Below are 19,292 nucleotides of genomic sequence, written 5' to 3'. Positions count from 1 at the left end.
ATAAGTCTCCAGGAAATGCATGTAAGTCAATGTAATGTCCCCTGAAGTGATGTGTGTGTGTGTGTGTGTGTGTGTGTGTGTGTGTGTGTGTTTACATATTTCAATGTAATAGTATAGAAAATGTCTGTCCAAAGACACATTCCTCCTGATATTCACGACATGACAAGGGGCCATAGCAGACAAAATGTAATTAAAAAGGCAACCCAAAAACATAACAGTTGTGACCTCGGGTGCACTAATGGAAACATGGATATGAGCGGAGCTATTATCATATTAGTTGTTATCCCTATAGTTTATTACCTGAGAAACTGAGGCATGTGCATGAACCCAGCTGTGATATTAAAGTCTCGAACCAGGATGTTTTCCTAAATAATCTGCAAATATGGGGCAGTCTGGGGCAGTGAAATTAGGCAAACACTGCAATGACAAAGTAATAAGATGGCCTGGGTTAAATACAAATTGCATAATATAAAATTGGTTAAATCCCATGTTTTGACTTTTGAATGCAATGTCTAGTTTTCTATGGTCACCTAAAAATGTCATTCAACAACAAAGCCTATTTGATCCTGATGTGTTGGTTACTAGGCACTCGTGTAATATTCAGTCTGTGTTGTAAGAGACGTCGGCATCAGACCTCTCTGAATCCTATCATCCACCGACCGGCACATTTACAAGGCAAATACACTTGTCGCCCATAAAGATCATAAACTGCACGCAGATCATGATACCAGATATAAACCCTGCCCTGCTTTTCTTTTCCCTCTTTCCATTCATTAATCTTTCTTCCTTCCAGGCATGGACTGCAGTTTCAGAGGGAGATGTTTGCATGCAGAATTGTGAATAGAGATTTTCCACTTGTTTTTCCTTATTCCTGGTTTGGCTTATCAACTGCTGCCATACGGCTTATCACTTTTCCAGTTGTGGTGAAAGTAACCAGTCGATGTGTCAGATTAAATCTAAAACTCTAAATCTGGCATTGGCTGTTAAAGGAACTATTTTTAATCCTTATCTGATTTAATATAATTACTTTTTTTAGGCTGCTTTAATCAACCAAGTGATCCTTTGTATTATTTCATGTATTCACGGATAATAGAATGTTATTCTAACTTTTGTCTTTACATTTAAGCAGAAATGTCTAGATTCTTGTGTTTCTGCATGTCCATGTTTCATATCAGATATAATCTTTTTTTGGTGAATATTCAGAGAAGTGTGTTTTGTGATAAATTAAATCAAAGCAGACAGAACATAGATCATAGTTCACTGGCACCATCTAGCTGTCAATTTCCTTAAAAACACATGCAGTGTTTCAATCTGTCATTTTTGGCATACATTTTTAGCAGGCAAGGCTTAAGAATTCAAACCGTGTCTTTTGTATATCCAACACACCTCAACTATGTATAATTGTGTTATGACAGCCATGTTCTGCCATGTGACAAGATTTCAAGAATACCAGGTAGAAGAGAGAATAAATGGTTGACACGTGTTACAGGTTGAGCAGTGACATGTTGGACAAAAGCAAATACACATTGTTGAACACACAAATAAATAACAATGCATGTGACAGCAAATCTGAGTACCAAACTATATTTATTGTATACAGTAGTAAAAGACCACAAATAATGTACAAATCAGTAGAGAAACAAATAGCATGACAAGACGCGGGCCCAGTTCTTCGTACATGACAAGGCTTAGCTCATGTTAGCCAAGCTTAACATATCTTAGTCCTGCTAACTAAGTTCTTCAAATGCAAGTGGAAGGCTGTCCTGATAACTCTGCTTTTTTTGTGAATGAAAAGCTAAAACCAGGACCAATACTTGATGTGCTTGACAACAAAAAAAACTCTGTACCAACCTAGCTTGTCAAATGCTTGTTAATCACTGTAGGAAGGATGACAGTTTGTCCTTAAAATGTGTTAGTGAACATTTGAGCATGTGTCAACAGTCAAGCTTTTCAAACAGTGATGTTATATGTTAATTAAAAACGTTTAATGTTTGGCATTTAGTTTTTATTCATATAGAATGCATACAAAAATACAGCTGACACATGATTTGGACTACAATTTAATTACCGAAAAAAAGAAAGCTCCTTTCTAGTGTGGCTGAGCAAAACTACATCCAAGGTTATGGAAACGTATCTTGCGGCGACTTGAACACATGAAATTCCGAAAACAAATTACATTTGGAATATTTAAAAATGGTTTGTCATGATCCAACTCACTCTGAAAATAATCTTGTGGACTACTTGCTTCAAAAAACATATTTTCCCGACTGAACTGAGACACCCAAATTCAGGTCAGGGCATCAACAATTACAAGCAATCTCATGTAATGGTGTACGAAGAACGGGGCCATGTGGGTACAGAACAATTATCTCCCAAACTGCATTGGTTGCCCTCCCAATTTGCAACAAACTCATCACCACCTAAGATTGTTTGCAGATCTGAAGTCAGGCTTTTGAACCGATTGCCTTAAGCGTTTAAACAAAAGAAAATAGGTTGATTTCTGACAAAGCAGTGAAAAGTGTCTTCAAAATGAGTTGGCAGAAACTGACTTTTATTGGATATCCGCTCTCAAACTAGGAGCTGCTTTTCTTCAAAAACATTTAGAATCAGTTTTCTCATGAGTCTACATTCTCAAAGACAATGCAGACTCAAGAACAGCATTGAGTAACAACCTTCCAGTTATTACCCCCAAAATGTAAAACACACAAGCAGAGCCAATTGTAAGAATACCATTAGGGACTGGCCATTGACCAGCTTAATCAGAAAAAGGGGGAAGACAAGTCATGTATTCCACATTAAGAGACCATCGTTACAAAGATAGACCACAACCAGTTCCAGCAAAGGATAAATAACATTTCCCTCACTTAAACAGGCTTTTGTCTGGATGAGCGAATAAAAGTCTGAACCACGGATACCCAGAGAAGATTTCTCAATGAAAAAGGAAGCAAATAACATGAATTAAATACAAACTCCCTTAAAATGTGACGGGTTAGACCTTGCAATTTGCTTCTACAGTGATCCAAGTACATCAAATATAAAACAGAAGTTCATTCTTTGGAGTATTGGTCCAAGCCCCAAAACTTAATCTAACATCCACTCTGAGACTTCTGTATACAGAAAATCAACAAGCCTCCTGCATGGTAATTGTTAAAAGACAATTAAAAAACAAACAAACATTGCAGAACTCTTAAGCGAAAGCACCTAAAATGCAGAGAATCAAAATACCTTTCTTGACAGAAGAGCAGGAGTCACCGTTCAGATATAAAAAAAAACACACATGAAAGCGAAGTGAAATGGAAGGCGGGTGTGTATTAAGTTCAGATGGTGCTTCCACTTCACAACATTTCCATGCCTACTGAGTGTGACCCCGGACAAAAACTTGCATTCGACCCTGATGGATGAAAACTGTGACAATATACCAGATACTAAGCTTTCACTGGAGTGAATGAGAAGCACTGACAAACCAGGAACACATGTGACGCGCTGATGGTCCAATCGCAGCCTGCGGTGTCAGAAGGAAAGGTTGTCCTGATTGGCCAGCAGAGAGACTGTTGACACGCACAAAAGTTCAGTCCTGGCTGTGACAGTACATAAACAGCTGAGGGGCCCCCTCCCCTCACACACCTGACGAAGAACCATGACAGATATCTCAACTGAAATAATAATAATAATAAAGATAATAATAGTAGGCTGAGAGGAGCGGTGGGAAGGGGAGGGACAGTGAAGGTGGCTGAGGGTGTGGTCTGAGGGTGGCCGTCAATTAGGGTGGTGGTGGGGTGGAGGCTTAGCAGTGTCCGCCTGTCTGCTGCTGGAAAACATCTATGGTGTCTTCATCTTCCATCTCCAGCTGAGAGAGGCAGAGGAAAATAGATCCCAGTAAGTACATATAAACTATAGAGAACCGCAGTCCTGAAACCCGGAAGTAAGTTAGCCTTTTTACCACGTCCGGTTCCTTCGACAAAAAGCAATGCAATTTCTCCATAGGATTTTGGAAAATAGCTCCAAATAATGTCTGTGTTTGACACAAATTGAAGAGACAGATCACGTTTTGTTCTACGACATTAACTACATCAGCAGCTGGTGATTTTTGAAGAGTTGACGTGTCTGAAAAACGATGGTTGTTAACAAGTGGCTGAATAGGACTACAGAAGTTGTCCAGGCCGTTTTACATCATTACACCGAACACGTAAAACACTCCCGCTAAGTTTGTTTGCCCTGTTCTGCTTGAAAGCAAGTACCTGCCTCCTGCAAACTACTCAAACAAACGCTTCAACTTGAACCATTTAGAATCTGTATGTTTGAATATGGATCTTAAGTTGGCGTGACGTTGAAGCAGCGACCCTGCTGTAGTTAGTTTATAGCATAACGTTAGCATTTTGCTTCTGGCGACTAGATTTATGATTAGAAAATGATAAAAGAAGGGTAGACATGTGGATATTATCCGGCTGAACAAAACGTGATCCATCTCTTAAATGTGTGTCAACCACAGACCTTATTTCAAGCTATTTTCCAAAATCCTATGGAGAAATTGCATTGCGTTTTTGACGAAGGAACCGGAAGGAGTTTACATCCGGGTTTTAGGACGCGTCACTGCGGTTCTCTATAACTATACAGGTATAATGATGCCGATTTATAAATATAACATTTTAGTAAACTTTTCATAGACGCTAAATAAACATTGCTGAATATTCTCTTCAACAATGACAGGCTTCTGTGTTGCGTAATATATTACCTGTGCAGGTGTATCCGTCTCATTGATAGGCTGGCCGTCAAACCTGAACCTGATCTGCCTTATTGCGAGACCCTGCAGAAGTGAGGACAGACATGAGGGTGAATTTACACATAGTAGCAACATGAAGTGTGCAACTAATGGTAAGGCTGTTGCAGTAAGTTTAATTTGGTCTTTCAACTTACCTGTCGGTCACAGTATGCCTTCATCAGTTTGCTGAGCGGTGTGTGTCTTTTGATTTTGAACTGGACCACCGACCCATCTTGCCCTGCAACCTTAAGATTGATGTGATCGTTCTCAGTCTTTACTCCCTCCTGCAAAAACAAAAGTGTTTAACATGGCGTAAACATGCAGGTTACAAGCTACAGTCACCACATTCATGACACTAATGGAGCTTACTCTAAAGTCACTGCATGGTTCACTGCAAAAGAGCAGTATTACAGTTGCATGACAAACGAAGTAACATAAGTTACCACTTACCAGGCTGCCAGCTAACGCTACAAGCCTGAAACTTTTAAATACATTTAAGTGAAAACTCGATGTGTGGTGAATGAAAACACAATCAAGTAGTTATTTAAATAAACAAACGTATGTGAGGCAGCATAAAACATGCAGGTTAAGGTTGCTTCAGTCACAGATGCTAACGTTAGCATGATTAGCTTCGGGCTAGGTATTTGGTACACCAGCCGATACTGAGTTTAGCTGCCGGCTAACGCTGCTAGCGGTTTTGTTTCGTTGTACTGATGCAAAATAGGCACTGATACATTAAAAACAACCACAATAGCACAGCTACAGTGTATTTTATTTCTGTGATGCACCTCCATTTGCGCTCTTTTGTAGCTGCTGCAGTTGCGGCATTTTCGGCGTTGCGGGCATAACGTGGTCCCGTTTCGACAAAGAAAAAAATCCGCTAATGACAATCATGGTGTAATTGACATTTCCGATCAAAATCTTCGAGTCTCCATTTAGTATGACATCATATATCCACCAACAGAGTGATGTGTAGCCGCATGTAGATGTAAATATGGATGTGACTGGTACTCATTCATTTGCGAAACAAACACTGCGCCGATTCAGAGAAACGTGCAAACCAGGCCATTTTAGATTGCACATCTAAGAAATGGTTTGTCAGGAAATCTACTCAGCAATCACTATAAATATACAGCTATTTAATTCCTTATATCTTACCTTTGGCTTTTCCTCTGACATCCTGGCTGTATTTTGTGTGCTGGGGTTCAAAATAATCGGTTAATTGGGCTATATTTGTCTCTCTGCCGCCTTCTGTGCTCTCTTTTCCTCCGCTGTCGGGTGCGCGCTTTGGACCGAAGTTATAATGAAACGATTGGACCCGAGAAGACCACGTGACTGGTAAATCTCGGGAGCGCGGACACGGGAGCGCGCATATGCAAATTACTCGAGCACGCGAGCCCAAGAGCCCATGGAGTGAATGCTCTTCTATTCCTCTTAATACTCCTACAATAGCATGTTTTTATAGGATATGTATATATATGTATTAAAACAGTAAGTAGGCTATATAAATTAGTGCCTGAAAGTTATATTAAAAATCATTTTTTTCAGATTTCAAGCACCATTTTAAATGTCCTTACGGCTTCAAAACTATTTTACTCACAAACACTATATTTACTAAAAGCAAGTTTAACTTATAGAAAAAACGTTTATTTTAAGTTATATTTAATTATATATTAAATATAAACATTAGGGCTGGACCCGAATAACCAACTGTTGTAAACATAGGTATTGGATTTTCAATTTGGGTTTAGATTTTTTTCTCAGAATACCTGACATGCATAACACGTCAATAATTCCTGTTTCTTCCATGTATGCAATTATTAACAATACAACAAACTAAGGTACTTTATAATGTGGAAAAATACACTAATTTAATTAAAACGAAGGTTGTGTATTTCAGAGCTGTACCATCCATCTTAGCTGAGAACGTAGATGTCTGCCGTTGTACTTCTCGAGTCTTGTGTCATGGAGACATCAGGCAGAGCGCTTGGACTGTATCGGAGAGGCTTTACAGTTTAAAATATGGAACTTTCTCACTTACCTGAACCTGACTGACAAAATATAAGGCAAAAGTTGTTGTTTAAATTATAGCACAACACAGTCAAATCACACAATAAAAGTCCAGCGTCAATAAGGATTAAAATATAAGTCCAGAGTCTTTTTTATTTGGCTTGTGTGTCGATACAGGATATACATGCAATGTAGAATTAGGCAGACTTTTATCAATCATCAGGATCAACACATTCAACTTTAGTTAATAATTACTGGAAGCAAGGGTACAGTGAAACATGGAGCAGTAACACAATACAAAATTGCCTCCTACATCCCTGGATAAGAATGACTAAATTTGAGATAAGTAATTAGACAGTACAAAAATAGCGTATACTTATTATACTTATTATTCTCAAAATCAGCAGCAACTCAGAGTGGCAAAACAGATCAATCTGAAAATGTGCAGATACAAAGATATTATAGCAACCAAGCTGGATTCTCTCCATTCTGTACATTTAAACTAAGGACTTTACCTAATAAATAGTATAAGGCTGATGCTATCGGAGCCGCATAATAGACTATTATAGTCTTGAAAAGCACTGCTGCCACAGGCGTCTATTCTAGCTTTTGGTTTACAACCTCTTAGGAAATCACATTGAGCACAACAAACCTATTCATTGGCTGGAAAGAACAATACATGCTAAACAAAACTACTGTCACCTGTCTTAGCTATATTACATTAATTCTCACATCTAAAAAACACTTTGTTGATGTCTGCTCTGCGAGAGGTCAGAGTTCAGAGGAAAAGAGAAAGATCCTCATGCGAATTTGGAGTATGGATTTTGCCCACTTAGTCCTGGAGAAACATAAAACAATCAGTAAAAGTCTTGAATCAACTTCATTTCAAAGAGTAGTCTTTGGGAAACATGTGTACTTGTTTTTCTTGCTGAGAGCTAGAGGAGAGGACTGGCACCATTGTCATGTCTTTTAGACTAAAAGGAAGCTAGCATCAGCAGCTGGTTAGCCTAGCTTAGCACAAAGACTGTAAATAGTATTTAACATCTATTGCTATGTCTGTAATCTGCTTACCAGTGGGTCTAAAGTTGATCAATATTGTGTTATTTTGCATTTGTTTATATATCTAAAGAACAACGTGTACCAATAACACATTCAAGGGAGACTGAACAACATATCACTTATTTTGTACAGATGTGTATGATAAAGACAGGACAAAAGGTATGTAAGCAAGTGAGTGTGCTCACCATATTTCTTCCTGATATCGTTATGTCTCTCATTCATTTCTGCTTTCCTGTAAGGACAAAACAATCTCTTATGAGCACAATGACTGATAATACGTTTTAAACACTCAAACACTCCCACAAGTCATGTGGCTACAAGCCAGTTTGGGCTGGTAACAGTTTGACGTATGCTTTTGTAGTTTGCTATGACGGGAACTGATATGAATCATGTCCAACAAGGCAACAGGGGCAACTAGAGCAACTAGAGCTGTGGATACTGAACCAGAGCCTTTGGTCAATAGTTCTCTATATGAATACATCTAATGTGTGCATTTTTACTGAAAGAGAAAACACATCAAATGAAATCACTGTTGAATCAAGAGGTTGGTTAACTTCACCTTTGATCCTCACCGGTCGCTATTTCAGTAAGATGCAGCCTGATAGTCAGACCGATTTGCTTTATTATTAACCGTTTTAATTGTAAATTCAAGTCCACCTATTGTATCTGAGTTCATGTGTTACTGTGTCTCTTGAAACATCGTGTAGCACAAGGGCAAACATCACTTTAACAGAACATCATTTCGTACCTTTCTTCCTGCTTTGTCCTCGTTTTGTTGGCCTGTTTCTGCAACTTGGCTTCCGTCCTTTTGGATCTGACACACAAGTTAGGCTGAGGTTAGATCCTGGAAAGGTACTCCGTGAGTGTTTCCAGGGCAGATGCCTTAAGGTGACCACACCAAAGCTGACAGAAATGTTCAGCATGTGGCCAAATTATCTTATCATCATTGAACTTAATTATTCCTAAATACACAAGGATCATATTCATTATCATAACATCACCTTGTAATGAATTAAGTTCCAGACTTATTCTGGCTTCAAACTCACCAAAATGTACTTTCTGATTTCATCATTCAAAGACAAATTAAAGAAAAGTTTGTTTGTTTGTGTTATTGTTTGTTAAATGCAAGTATGTATATATTTGTGTATTACTCATGTCTAATGACAAAATCCATAAAGTTGCAGACACTGTAACAGATAGACAGTAGGTACTACAACTATACAAAACAAATCATGTCTGACCTTTCTCCTTTACCTACAGTTCATTAAGTCCCTATAAAAAAAGTTGCATATTCCCTTTATCATCATTATCAGTCATAGAGTGATAAGATCTCCATAAAGTAGCTCTCTCGCTGCACACTTACCCAAAGTTCTCACACTTGCAGCAGCAGAACAGGCAGATCATGAGGGCGATGATGAGAATTGCACCCAATACTGACAAGGTAATTATCAACGTCTGGAAGTTCACTACAGACAAAAACAGAGAAACACAATGACAAAGGTATGCAGGAATCCACAGACCTACCTTCAAGATAGAAAGATAAAACATGTTCTTCCTATTATTCAGCACTACTTTTCTTTTCATCACATCACTGACATAGTCACTCTTATCATTCTAACCTTATGTACATTGCAAAGTGACTTTTTTGACCACAACCACTTGTAATGTTGCTTGGTTTCTGTGTTATCTTTAGACCAGGAGACATAAAGGTCAGTTCAGTGCAAGACTGAAGTGCAAGTCGCAGTTTAACATTTACAAATACATGTCAAAACTGTAAGTACTCTTATGAGAATGTTTAATTATCTGTGTTAATTTTTAAGCCCCATTTTGCTTTAGTCTGACCTTGAAAAGCACACCAATACTTTATTTATCATCATAATTCATATAATTGACAGCCAGTAGGGGCATATTGTACATATGAGACAACATAAATGTGTCTATTGTCAGAAGATTTGGGTTCTATTGCCTTACATTTCATTGAGTATATCAGACAATTGAGACATTGTAGATATCAAAATTGTGTTTGATTTAATCTGGGGAGCTGTCATGGACCCTTTTCCCCACTTTCTGGTGTTTCATAGACCACACTGAGTTGATTCATTTACAATAATAATAACTTGAATTTATATAGCGCCTTTCATAACCTCAAGGTCGCTTTACAAAGAAACATACAGGCACAAGACATAAAACATAATAAAAACATAAACATAAAACAGGGGGCAGAAATGGAAGTGGAGGGGGGGGGGGGGGGGGGGGAGTTATTGTTGGAAGGCGATGTTGAACAGATGAGTTTTAAGGGTTGATTTGAAGATGTTGAGAGAAGGGGCGTGGCCTCTATGGGCGTGGCGGATTTCTGCAGGGACAATGAAATATATCTGTAATGGCAGTCCTTCATCAGAGGAATGTAGCTGAGTCACCTGTGACATTTGCTTGAGTTAACTTAGGTTGGACTAAATGGAAAAATACCAATGATGAACCAGTTCCTCAAAACGAGTAATTCATTTTTTGCATAGGAATTGACAAAAATCCCTAAATGAATAATGAACTATAGGCTTATGTAGGCACTCATTAAAGGGTGGAGGTGTGATTCGATATTATTTTAGGAGAGGTCTTTAAAAGTGTAGCTTCTTCTACCCAACACAATGTCCTGTTAACGTTGAAAGAATGTACATCTGAGTATATGTTGATAGAAGTGTGATTTTATATATGATTGTATATTAATGTGTTTGTATTTCTTACTCCAGCAGAGCCCCCAACGTGCTTCTTTCAGAGGACAGAGTGCATGTGGTGGAAGGATGGTCTTCACTGGATACGTTACACACGACTTGGATGTGATACACCACAGACACTGTAAAAATACCAAAACACATAAAGACTTATTATCTGAATTGGATCAGGTATTCATATGTAGGACACACACACTGGCACACATGCAGTTAAAAATGGAGGAAGACCGTGAAAGTGGATAACAGATCAGTTAACTCCTCAAACCTGTTTAACTGGTATGGAGGTGAAGGAGGTGCCAATGGCTTTGTTTCCTCCACCTGCAGCAGTTCTTTTTCAATCATGAACACACAGAGACAGACTAACAACAAAGGGAAATTGACCCAGCAAAAACAAAAGAACTGACCGACACATTTTTCAGACATTCCTCGCAGTTTGTCCCATTCTTCGACTCACACGCTGCGAGAAAAGAAAATCAGTTTAGATAAAAGAAAACACAAAATGATCAACAGAGGGTAAATAAAGGAGTCAGTTCGAGGTGCTCAAATGTTTCCTCATTAAATAAACAACTTTAATAATAGCTGGAAACACTGTGAGAGGTAGATTAAATGACGCATGAGCTCACTGTGGTTTTTGTAACTACTGCTAATCCTCATGGGACATTTTCCATAGAGACACAGCACAGTAAACACACAGGCTCCACACCAGTCATGTTATTGTCAACAGACTGCACAGGACAACAGCTGGGGTTATCTAAGTGTAGCCATTTCCCCTCAAATTAAGGTGTAAACATGTGGTTGGTTGGGTTGGTTTGTGGCTAATCCAGCAGGTTACGTTACTCTGAATTAAAAAGGGGGGGGTTGTTGAAAGCGACTCATTGTTCCTGTTTAGAGGTTTCAACAATACACAAATATATGAAACTAACAGAGGCAGACTGATATTAATGTAGTCACTGTTTATATTTGTTTTAGGTGAAGAATCCTATGCTGAAACTCAGTCTTTATTTATCTTTTTGGTAAATTGTTTTATGAGAAATCTGAGACTTCTTCACTTTTTCCTAGCACCTCATAAATCAAAACGATGGAACTAAAATCGGTTAAAATAAATGGAGAGTGTGTTTGTAGCAGCCATGAATTCCTCAATGATTCACTGATTCCCACTCCTACCTTGGTCAGGTGAAGACTTAGCGAAAACTGTCGCCAAACCGAAAAGAAGCAGCACAGCAGCGAGACAAATCCGTGAATCCATCATTATAGACGCACAATATCCCTCAGACTCTTCGTCTAGGAAGATTTGTAAATCCTGTGACCGTAAAAACAGGAAATATGTGTCGCTTTGATGCAGAAACTCGAGAAGTGAATTTACCGAGAAGGAACTGATCACTGAATCCTGACGCACGCTCAGTACGCAACAACTAGTGGGGGAGGAAGGTGTGTTTTTACCTTGAAGGTAAAGTAAACAAAGAAAAGTTTACTTTATAATCTCATTTATATTAATATTAGGCAATACAATGGCATTATCTTTTCCCAATGTTTTCACTTCTTTTGCAGCATTTCACTAGTTTGGCTAATTGTATCACTTTATATTCAGATATTGAGTAGGCCTACATGGGTTCACAAGATGCAGGCTTTGGGCGTTTTGGACATTTTTGGAAGAGGAAGGTAGAAATTAATTAATTTAACATTACTTTTTACATATACATATTATTACATTCTTTAAATCCCTTGAAGTTTTCTCTATAATATTTTCTCTTCATGAACAGTTCTCTATAGTGACTAGTGGATAGGTATAGATAAATATGCAATATGGTAGTAAATCAGTGAAATCTGAGAAGTTTACAGTAGAAATTGCTCCTTTTTTGGACCTGCTAACAACTGAAAGACATTGATAACTTGAGCCTCAATCAGAAGCTGTGGTTTATTGAGAAGAAAACAAGACGTGGTGTTTTGTATGAACTCAAAATGTTTAAAAAAATATTCTAAATTGGCTATTTTTAAAGTAAATTTACATCATTTTATTTCAATCTGCCCGTCGAAAAAGCAAATAAACATATTTCCCCAAATCTCAAAACTGTTCCTTAAATCTAAAATAGTTGTTTTATTAGCTGTTAAATCAACATGGAGAAATGTTTCCTTTTATAATAGTGGAAATATAATGTAGCATACAATGAAAATATAAGTGGAATAAGTAACTCAAAATGTTATTTATGTAGTGCTCAAATACATATCCTAAACCTTACTTTAGTGATTGTGTGTCAGAATAAATTCACAAAGACAACATGAACTAGAGGACAATAATTCTAATAATTTATTAAAGCATCATTTTGTAAAGCCAGTTACAAATAAGAAAGAACAACACACATATCTCTCTCTTTCTCTTTTTTTATAACAAGCACAATGTTAATGACGATAATAAGCATAACCTAAGATAAGAACGGGCCCCACTCTGGCCGCCTGCGGCTGATAACAGGACCCTTTGTGATGAAGTTGCCCTTGGAAACGGATTTGGGATCAGAAATCCAACATAATTTCTCTGCAGTAAACTCACTGATCACATGTCAGCCACTATGGGCAACTTCTTCCCACTCAGTGTAATATCCGTCATCTATGGTTTTGATATTCACTTATATCAGAACCATAGATATAGAATAACTAGAACATACATAGGTTCCTCCTTACATATGGCGTATGGGTTCTCTGGTTCTCCTTTCCTTTTAGCCGAAACTAAAATAACTAAAAGTTCAAACAGGAACTGTCAGTGAGTGCTTATTCTAAATCTATAGGCAGGATCCCAGTGGGCTGTGTGTCTGAGACAGGGCCGCAGCTAACATTCAGGTCATGTCCTTTGGGTCTTTTTGGTATTTTATCATAAGTGGTAAAGGGACATTTATGTCTTCAATGAAAAAACATGATTCAAGTGTTTTTAAGATTAAATGTGTTTTGTTTCTTTACTTTAAATATGTGCAGGCCAAATCTATATATTCAACAAATGTATATTTTCAATTATGCTTCCAGAGAACCATATTGTCTCTGGTTTTCTTTTATATTTTACTTATAACAAATTGTATTTTTGGGGGTGCTGAAAATCTAGACTCATGACCTCAGTATTACTAAAATCCTGGCTACGGCCCTGAGTGTGGCGCTTCAGACAAAACATTTCAACCTTTAAAGTTCCACTTCATTTAAATATCTGGCAAACCATAAATATGTTCAGGGCAAATATTAAACAGAAACTTATTAAAAAAACTTCAGCTGAACAAAATGAGTTGGGTCATGTCTTGATATTAGTATGTTCTGTGATATCTCAGTATTCCCTCTAGATATTCAATGTTGGGAAACACTTCTGTCTCCAAGGATTTTCATACAAGAGGGGATAATTATGTCTACCGGCAGTGCCACAGAGAGAGGTGACAGAACAGTGACTTCACTTTCAGTCCACACACACACACACACACACACACACACACACACACACACACACACACACACACACACACACACACACACACACACACACACACACCACACACACACACACACACACCACACACACACACACACACACACACACACACACACACACACACACACACACACACACACACACACACACACACACACACACACACACACGACTGTCAGCATTCCCAGCGATTAAAAGCACCTCTGGGCCCATATCCTCACAGTGTCTTATCCTATCCGCTCCTCTTACACCAAGATTGTAAAATTCCAATATATTTGTATACAATATTCTTCCAAACACACCTTGCAATACATACAGTACAATTATAATTAAATAACACTCTAACCCTTATAAGCCCATGCTTTTTTCCTCTAAATCACAATCACGTCACCATTCTTTGCAAATGTTAGTTATGTAAATACTTCTTAAGGAATACACTCATTATAAATCACTTCTCATTTCCCTTTTCCAACTGTTACACTATGAACAGACACACATACACACAGCAGTATTCCAGACACAGCACTTCAGGGTGGTTAAGATTGCAGAGGGCATACAGTACAGTAACAGTAGTATCAGTAATAAATATCACATGTTCATAAACAGGTTGGAAACATAGACAAACCGGAGCTCTTATGCGTTATTGTTCACTGATCTTAGTAAATAAATAAAATAAGAAAAGCATGAGCAGACAACGATATATAACACTGTATGACTCCAATTAATGCTGCAGAGTGATTTATAACAATGCATACGTCATCAAACACTGTGAAAACACAACCACCAAAGCAGCCTGTCTCATTATGGTCTGTGTTTTTAATAGTTATTTCTCTGTGAGTCACATTAATGGCACAGCCAGTGAATTATGGCATTGTTTTTGGACATACAGTAGTCATTATTAACACCATTCATTTGCATTTACACAGGAGGTGTCACATTGTATTTAGTATGGCATCTGTACAGTGGCCCACCAATAATTCAGTAATTACTCTTATAATGTGTACAGTACAAAACAATACATGTTGGTTCATGTGTGTATGTGAATATACAGTAGATATATGTAGTGTGTATTACAAGTAGACATGGACAGGGAAAGGTTTTGTTTTATACTATTGTGGTTGATATTGTTCTCCCTGTAGTGCCGAGCGAGGCTGTTTCCCATGCCCTGACTCTCCATGTCGAGACTTGACCAGGGAGCCTCCAAAGCAAAACCTCTACTCTTTCTTCTGAAGAATATCTCTTTGATATTGTTTCAAAATATTTAAAGCCACTTCCTTTGGCTGTGTTTTCTTCTTGTGGCCACACGGTGGCACTGACGAGTGAGCGAGTGAACACTATATGTGGAGCTCATTTTCCCCTTTAGTAGCCCCGAAGAAGAATCATCATCGAGTCCTTTTTCTCAGTCACAAACAGATGCGATACAGCTGATGTAACACATAAACAACCGAAAGAGAACAAGAAAGAGAAAGCAAGCAAGAATTTAGCGTAATAACTTAATATCAACAGCAAACAAAGATGCAACAGGAGTGAGGACACGTGAAGAGAAAGAGAGAGACTCTTGAAAGTGGAGGAGTGAGAAAGAAACAGATTTAACTGAGAAAGTGTGGCTTTCTTCTGTCTGGCAGTGCACTGGGTGGTGGGTAGGGGGTCGCCACCTGGTGCAGACTTGTATTGGGCGGCTGAGTTGTGCTTGTTATTACTGAGTTTTGTCCGGAAAAAGGGAAGCGGAGGGAACTTTGGAGTGTGCTTGAACATCTACATGCAGGACTATAACTGGCGGGTTATGTATTTGAAAGGACCGTCCCAAAAAACAGGTGGTTTTCTTTGACATGCACATTTTTAAATAGATCCCCCTATCCCAAGTGAGACCCAGGCCAGTAGAGTGTGCGTTTGGCTTCTGTGTCCACTTCCATCTTTATTTTCCTCCCATTCGATCATCCATCACTCTTGATTCAGCCTTGAGGAATAGCTGGTTGGTGCGACTGCCTCCATATAAAAACAACCAACCAATGCATGGGGGCCAGAGGCGTCTGTGGCCCCTGGATGAACCGGGCTCTGATTGGTTTGTGGGAATCACCTGGCCCAGGAACTGCCGGTGCTGGTAATCGACATGGTGCTGCAGCGTTTCTTCACCACCATGTTAATGTAGGCCCTCATGATCTTGGTGATCTCGCCAACCTAAAGACAGAGAATGAAGTGATTGGTTTATAGTTTTCCAGCGGTGATATTATCTTTTATTTATGAGAAGAGAGTCTCGTTGAAATAAAAAATATGATTGTACATGATTGAATAAACGAAAACATCTAAAGTTAGATGTCTCTGCCTTCAATTCATAAAAACTCCTTTAAAGTCATCCAGAGGAACCAGTTCTCTTTAATAAAGTTGATCCTCATCAAAAATAATAAACAATCAACATTTTATAGACAAAACAAGTAATGAAAAGATGAAACTAATCTGCAGGTGCAGCTAGGTTTGAGTACCGAAATCCAGTTCCGATTCGCAGCCCTTAAAAGGAAGAAAAAAATACTTGAAAATGATAAAAGTTAGTAAATATTGAGCTCTCACCAGTGGTGTCTCGAAGTACATCTCCCTCTCGTCCACGATGATCTTGTAGGTGCAGGGCTGTGACGCCCCAAAGAAGGTGATGTGAACGTACTGGAAGGTCTCCAGGGGCTTCGGATCGCCTCGCTTATACACCGACAAGTTGTCAGCACTCACACTCAGCCACAGATCATGAGGGAAACCACCCTCTTTACACTGCAGAAAACAAGAAGAAGAAGAGGTTACTTAGTGGTTTTTGCAACAATCCTTGCTATCCACCATTTGCTCAACTATTCTCTCACCTCCACATCAAACAGAGTAGATCCATATCCAGGCCACTCCTTGCTAATGCTCATGTATTTAAGCATGGCCTGATGCTGGGGCATGCCCTGCAGCCGGGTCCACTTCTCCAGCACGCTGGTCCGTGTGGCCGACGTCTCCTCCTTCACCCACATCTCGTGCATCTGCTCCTCCTCCACCTGCAATGACAGTCAATCAATGAAGAACCCTTACAGTTTCTTAAAGAAATTCAGAAAGCAAATCCAGTTTCTTAGGGAGGTCCATCTTTGATTTTGTAAACCAGACTAGTTTGAACGATCATGTCGACCCCTTAATCTTATGTTAATCGATAAACAAAAAACAAGTTACTTTGTTAATGCATACATATTTCAGCTGAAGGGGGACTTTATTACTTTTGTGTAACATTTTGGGAACCAGACTCTTCCTCAAAACTCTGAGACTAAATGTGTGTGTGCAAGTTTGAGCTCTCTAACTAGAAATTATGTGAATTTTGCCACCATTTTTTATTTTGTGTAACGCTTGCTAAAAGCTGCAAAGAACTTGTGTTCTGTGTGTCTGCACTCTGTGGTTATAAAAACATAAAGTATACATCATTTGCAGTAAAATGTGCTCTACTTGCACCACTGACCTTCTGCTTCTTCAGAGACCCAGTTTTAAAACTTCTCCTCAGGCTGCCGTCCAGGAAGCTCGGGGTCCTTCGTTTCTCGACTCCCACGCCCCCCGGTCCTCCCACCGCTCCCTTCCCGTCTCCTGCTCCTCCTCCTCCGGCTCCACCTGCCGCCCCAGCACCCTGCTTGGTGGAGTGAAGGATGCGATTGCGGAGGCGTCTGATAGGATAAACGCTACCCAGGCTCCATCCGGCTCGTCCTGCCCCGTCGCCGTGGAGATACTGGAGACGTAAAGCGGCCAGGTGCTGCAAAGCCTCCTCTGAGGCCGGGAAGTGACCGCTTATCAAAGACTCATGAGCCTGAGAGAGAAAACAACAACATTTATTGTGTATCATACAGATCTTAATTTGTTTGTTTTGCAGCAGTGTGGTTCTAACATAAGTACTCCATTGATTTAATAACATTAGTTTTTCCACTAAGCAAGTAAAATATCCCTTTATAAAAGGGATTACAAACAGTGTAAAGATGTAACTTAACTTTTGTGGTTATTTTTGTGATAAGGCTACCACATTTGCCTTTCATAAAAATAGGAGTAATGAGTGTTACAAAAAATTGCAGAGGGCACTAGGTGCTGAAAACATAGATCAATGTACGTATATTATGTTTAGGAAAACCTGAATCTGTCAACTACTGTCAAAAATCCATCTGTTTTCTCGATTAAGCCATCATTTATTTTGCATCGATCCAATCCTGTCCTGTTTGATTTTGAAATGACCTCAAGTATTAAGTAGTGATATTATTATTGAGAAAGATATATCATTTAAAAAATGATGAGACAGTGTGTTGTGTAAAGCTTACCTGCTCAAACATAAACGCAAACTCCACTCCTTCTTTTGGCATGCTCTCTACATCTAAGAAGCAGTAGAGCTTGAAGTAGAGTTTCCATTCTCCTTCTTCCTCCTCTTCGTCACTGCCTGCCAACCTGGATAAAACGGTAGACGCAAGTTAAGTAACCATATGACCAAAACAATCCACTTACCAGTTATTAATCATTCTAGATCAGTATTTTGACTAGATGACAGCGGTATACATACCTTTCAAACTTGGCCAGAACATCTGCCACGATCACTCTGCTCTCCAAAGCTCGGTCTGTGCAGGAGTTGTGTTCAAACAGAGAAAACAGGTTCTTGCTCTCCTCCATGGCCAAGCCTCTGATCAACTTCTCCACAACCTGCAGCAGCAACATAAAAACACAGACATTTTAAAAAACCGCACAAAACCCCACACAGTAATACAACCATTTGGTCGTAGGTCTTAAAATATTTTTTACTGAGAGGATGCTATGCCAGATTCTGAGTGTGTTTTGTTATGTGCACCTCTCCAGCTGTGGTGTGTGAATTGATGGAGATCTTGCAGGAGCCTCCTCCGTGGCAGTAGACGGTGGTGCTCATCTCCTGTCTCACCAGCAGGGCGGCGATCTCCTCCTGAGAGGGGACAAACTCACGAGTCTTGGTCTTCTTCAGGGATTCCGCAATGAAACCAGCGTAACGCTCGATATCCGTACCAGGATAACGCTCCCGTACCCTGAGTGAGATACATTTGTTTGCCATTAATGATAGATCAAGAACAGCACAATACAAAATGCAGAAACAAACACTCACCTCTTCAGGTGGAAGCGGAGGTATCTGATGATGACTCGACTGGGGAGGAAGGTGCAGCTCATGCAGGTGAGCAGGTGCCAGTGAGCCCGGTTGGCGGGGCTGTTAGGCTGAGGCACATGATTGGTCTGCTTGATCACCTGACAATATACCTGAAAAACAGAAATGTGG

At 39.3% G+C, this 19,292-nt stretch overlaps 3 protein-coding genes across 4 annotated transcripts in view; all 3 read right to left on the bottom strand.

Moving 5' to 3' along the window:
- Positions 1 to 1,568: 1,568 nt before the first annotated feature.
- On the bottom strand, positions 1,569 to 6,082 carry sumo3a (small ubiquitin like modifier 3a). The gene is made up of 4 exons (XM_034207375.1): positions 5,918 to 6,082; positions 4,915 to 5,043; positions 4,733 to 4,804; positions 1,569 to 3,847 (listed from the first exon to the last, which is right to left on the bottom strand). Exons 1-4 carry the CDS (start codon positions 5,936 to 5,938, stop codon positions 3,785 to 3,787), a joined length of 285 nt encoding a protein of 94 aa, XP_034063266.1. The 5' UTR covers positions 5,939 to 6,082; the 3' UTR covers positions 1,569 to 3,784.
- An 808-nt stretch (positions 6,083 to 6,890) lies between these two features.
- On the bottom strand, positions 6,891 to 11,961 carry pttg1ipa (PTTG1 interacting protein a). Its single transcript, XM_034207352.1, has 7 exons — positions 11,719 to 11,961; positions 10,959 to 11,011; positions 10,568 to 10,676; positions 9,192 to 9,294; positions 8,577 to 8,642; positions 8,014 to 8,060; positions 6,891 to 7,607 (listed from the first exon to the last, which is right to left on the bottom strand). Exons 1-7 carry the CDS (start codon positions 11,801 to 11,803, stop codon positions 7,570 to 7,572), a joined length of 501 nt encoding a protein of 166 aa, XP_034063243.1. The 5' UTR covers positions 11,804 to 11,961; the 3' UTR covers positions 6,891 to 7,569.
- An 872-nt stretch (positions 11,962 to 12,833) lies between these two features.
- myo10l1 (myosin X, like 1) overlaps positions 12,834 to 19,292 on the bottom strand; it is a 54,561-nt gene continuing 48,102 nt past the window's right edge. The window contains exons 36-43 of one of the 2 annotated variants that reach the window (XM_034207364.1): positions 19,125 to 19,273; positions 18,840 to 19,047; positions 18,558 to 18,694; positions 18,322 to 18,445; positions 17,484 to 17,822; positions 16,858 to 17,034; positions 16,580 to 16,771; positions 12,834 to 16,192 (exon numbers count right to left, since the gene is read on the bottom strand). In XM_034207364.1, coding sequence (XP_034063255.1) covers positions 16,088 to 16,192; positions 16,580 to 16,771; positions 16,858 to 17,034; positions 17,484 to 17,822; positions 18,322 to 18,445; positions 18,558 to 18,694; positions 18,840 to 19,047; positions 19,125 to 19,273 — 1,431 coding nt within the window. In that variant the 3' untranslated portion in view covers positions 12,834 to 16,087. The remainder of the gene's footprint in view (positions 16,193 to 16,579; positions 16,772 to 16,857; positions 17,035 to 17,483; positions 17,823 to 18,321; positions 18,446 to 18,557; positions 18,695 to 18,839; positions 19,048 to 19,124; positions 19,274 to 19,292) is intronic. The other variant, XM_034207365.1, reaches the window with a different exon arrangement.

This window comes from Gymnodraco acuticeps, unplaced genomic scaffold (assembly GCF_902827175.1).
Source record: "Gymnodraco acuticeps unplaced genomic scaffold, fGymAcu1.1, whole genome shotgun sequence".
Classification (NCBI taxonomy): Eukaryota; Metazoa; Chordata; class Actinopteri; order Perciformes; family Bathydraconidae; genus Gymnodraco; species Gymnodraco acuticeps.
This window is presented reverse-complemented; position numbering and strand designations above follow the sequence as displayed.

Excerpts from the sequence above, each read along its gene's own strand:
- sumo3a (XM_034207375.1), bottom strand. The coding sequence starts at position 5,938 with ATGTCAGAGGAAAAGCCAAAG. Across the intron at positions 5,044-5,917 it reads TGTCAGAGGAAAAGCCAAAG|GAGGGAGTAAAGACTGAGAA; the intron begins GTAAGATATAAG and ends TTGTTTTTGCAG. Across the intron at positions 4,805-4,914 it reads AGGCATACTGTGACCGACAG|GGTCTCGCAATAAGGCAGAT; the intron begins GTAAGTTGAAAG and ends TCACTTCTGCAG.
- pttg1ipa (XM_034207352.1), bottom strand. The coding sequence starts at position 11,803 with ATGATGGATTCACGGATTTGTCTCGCTGCTGTGCTGCTTCTTTTCGGT. Across the intron at positions 11,012-11,718 it reads TAAGTCTTCACCTGACCAAG|CGTGTGAGTCGAAGAATGGG; the intron begins GTAGGAGTGGGA and ends CTTTTCTCGCAG. Across the intron at positions 8,643-9,191 it reads TGCAAGTGTGAGAACTTTGG|ATCCAAAAGGACGGAAGCCA; the intron begins GTAAGTGTGCAG and ends CTTGTGTGTCAG.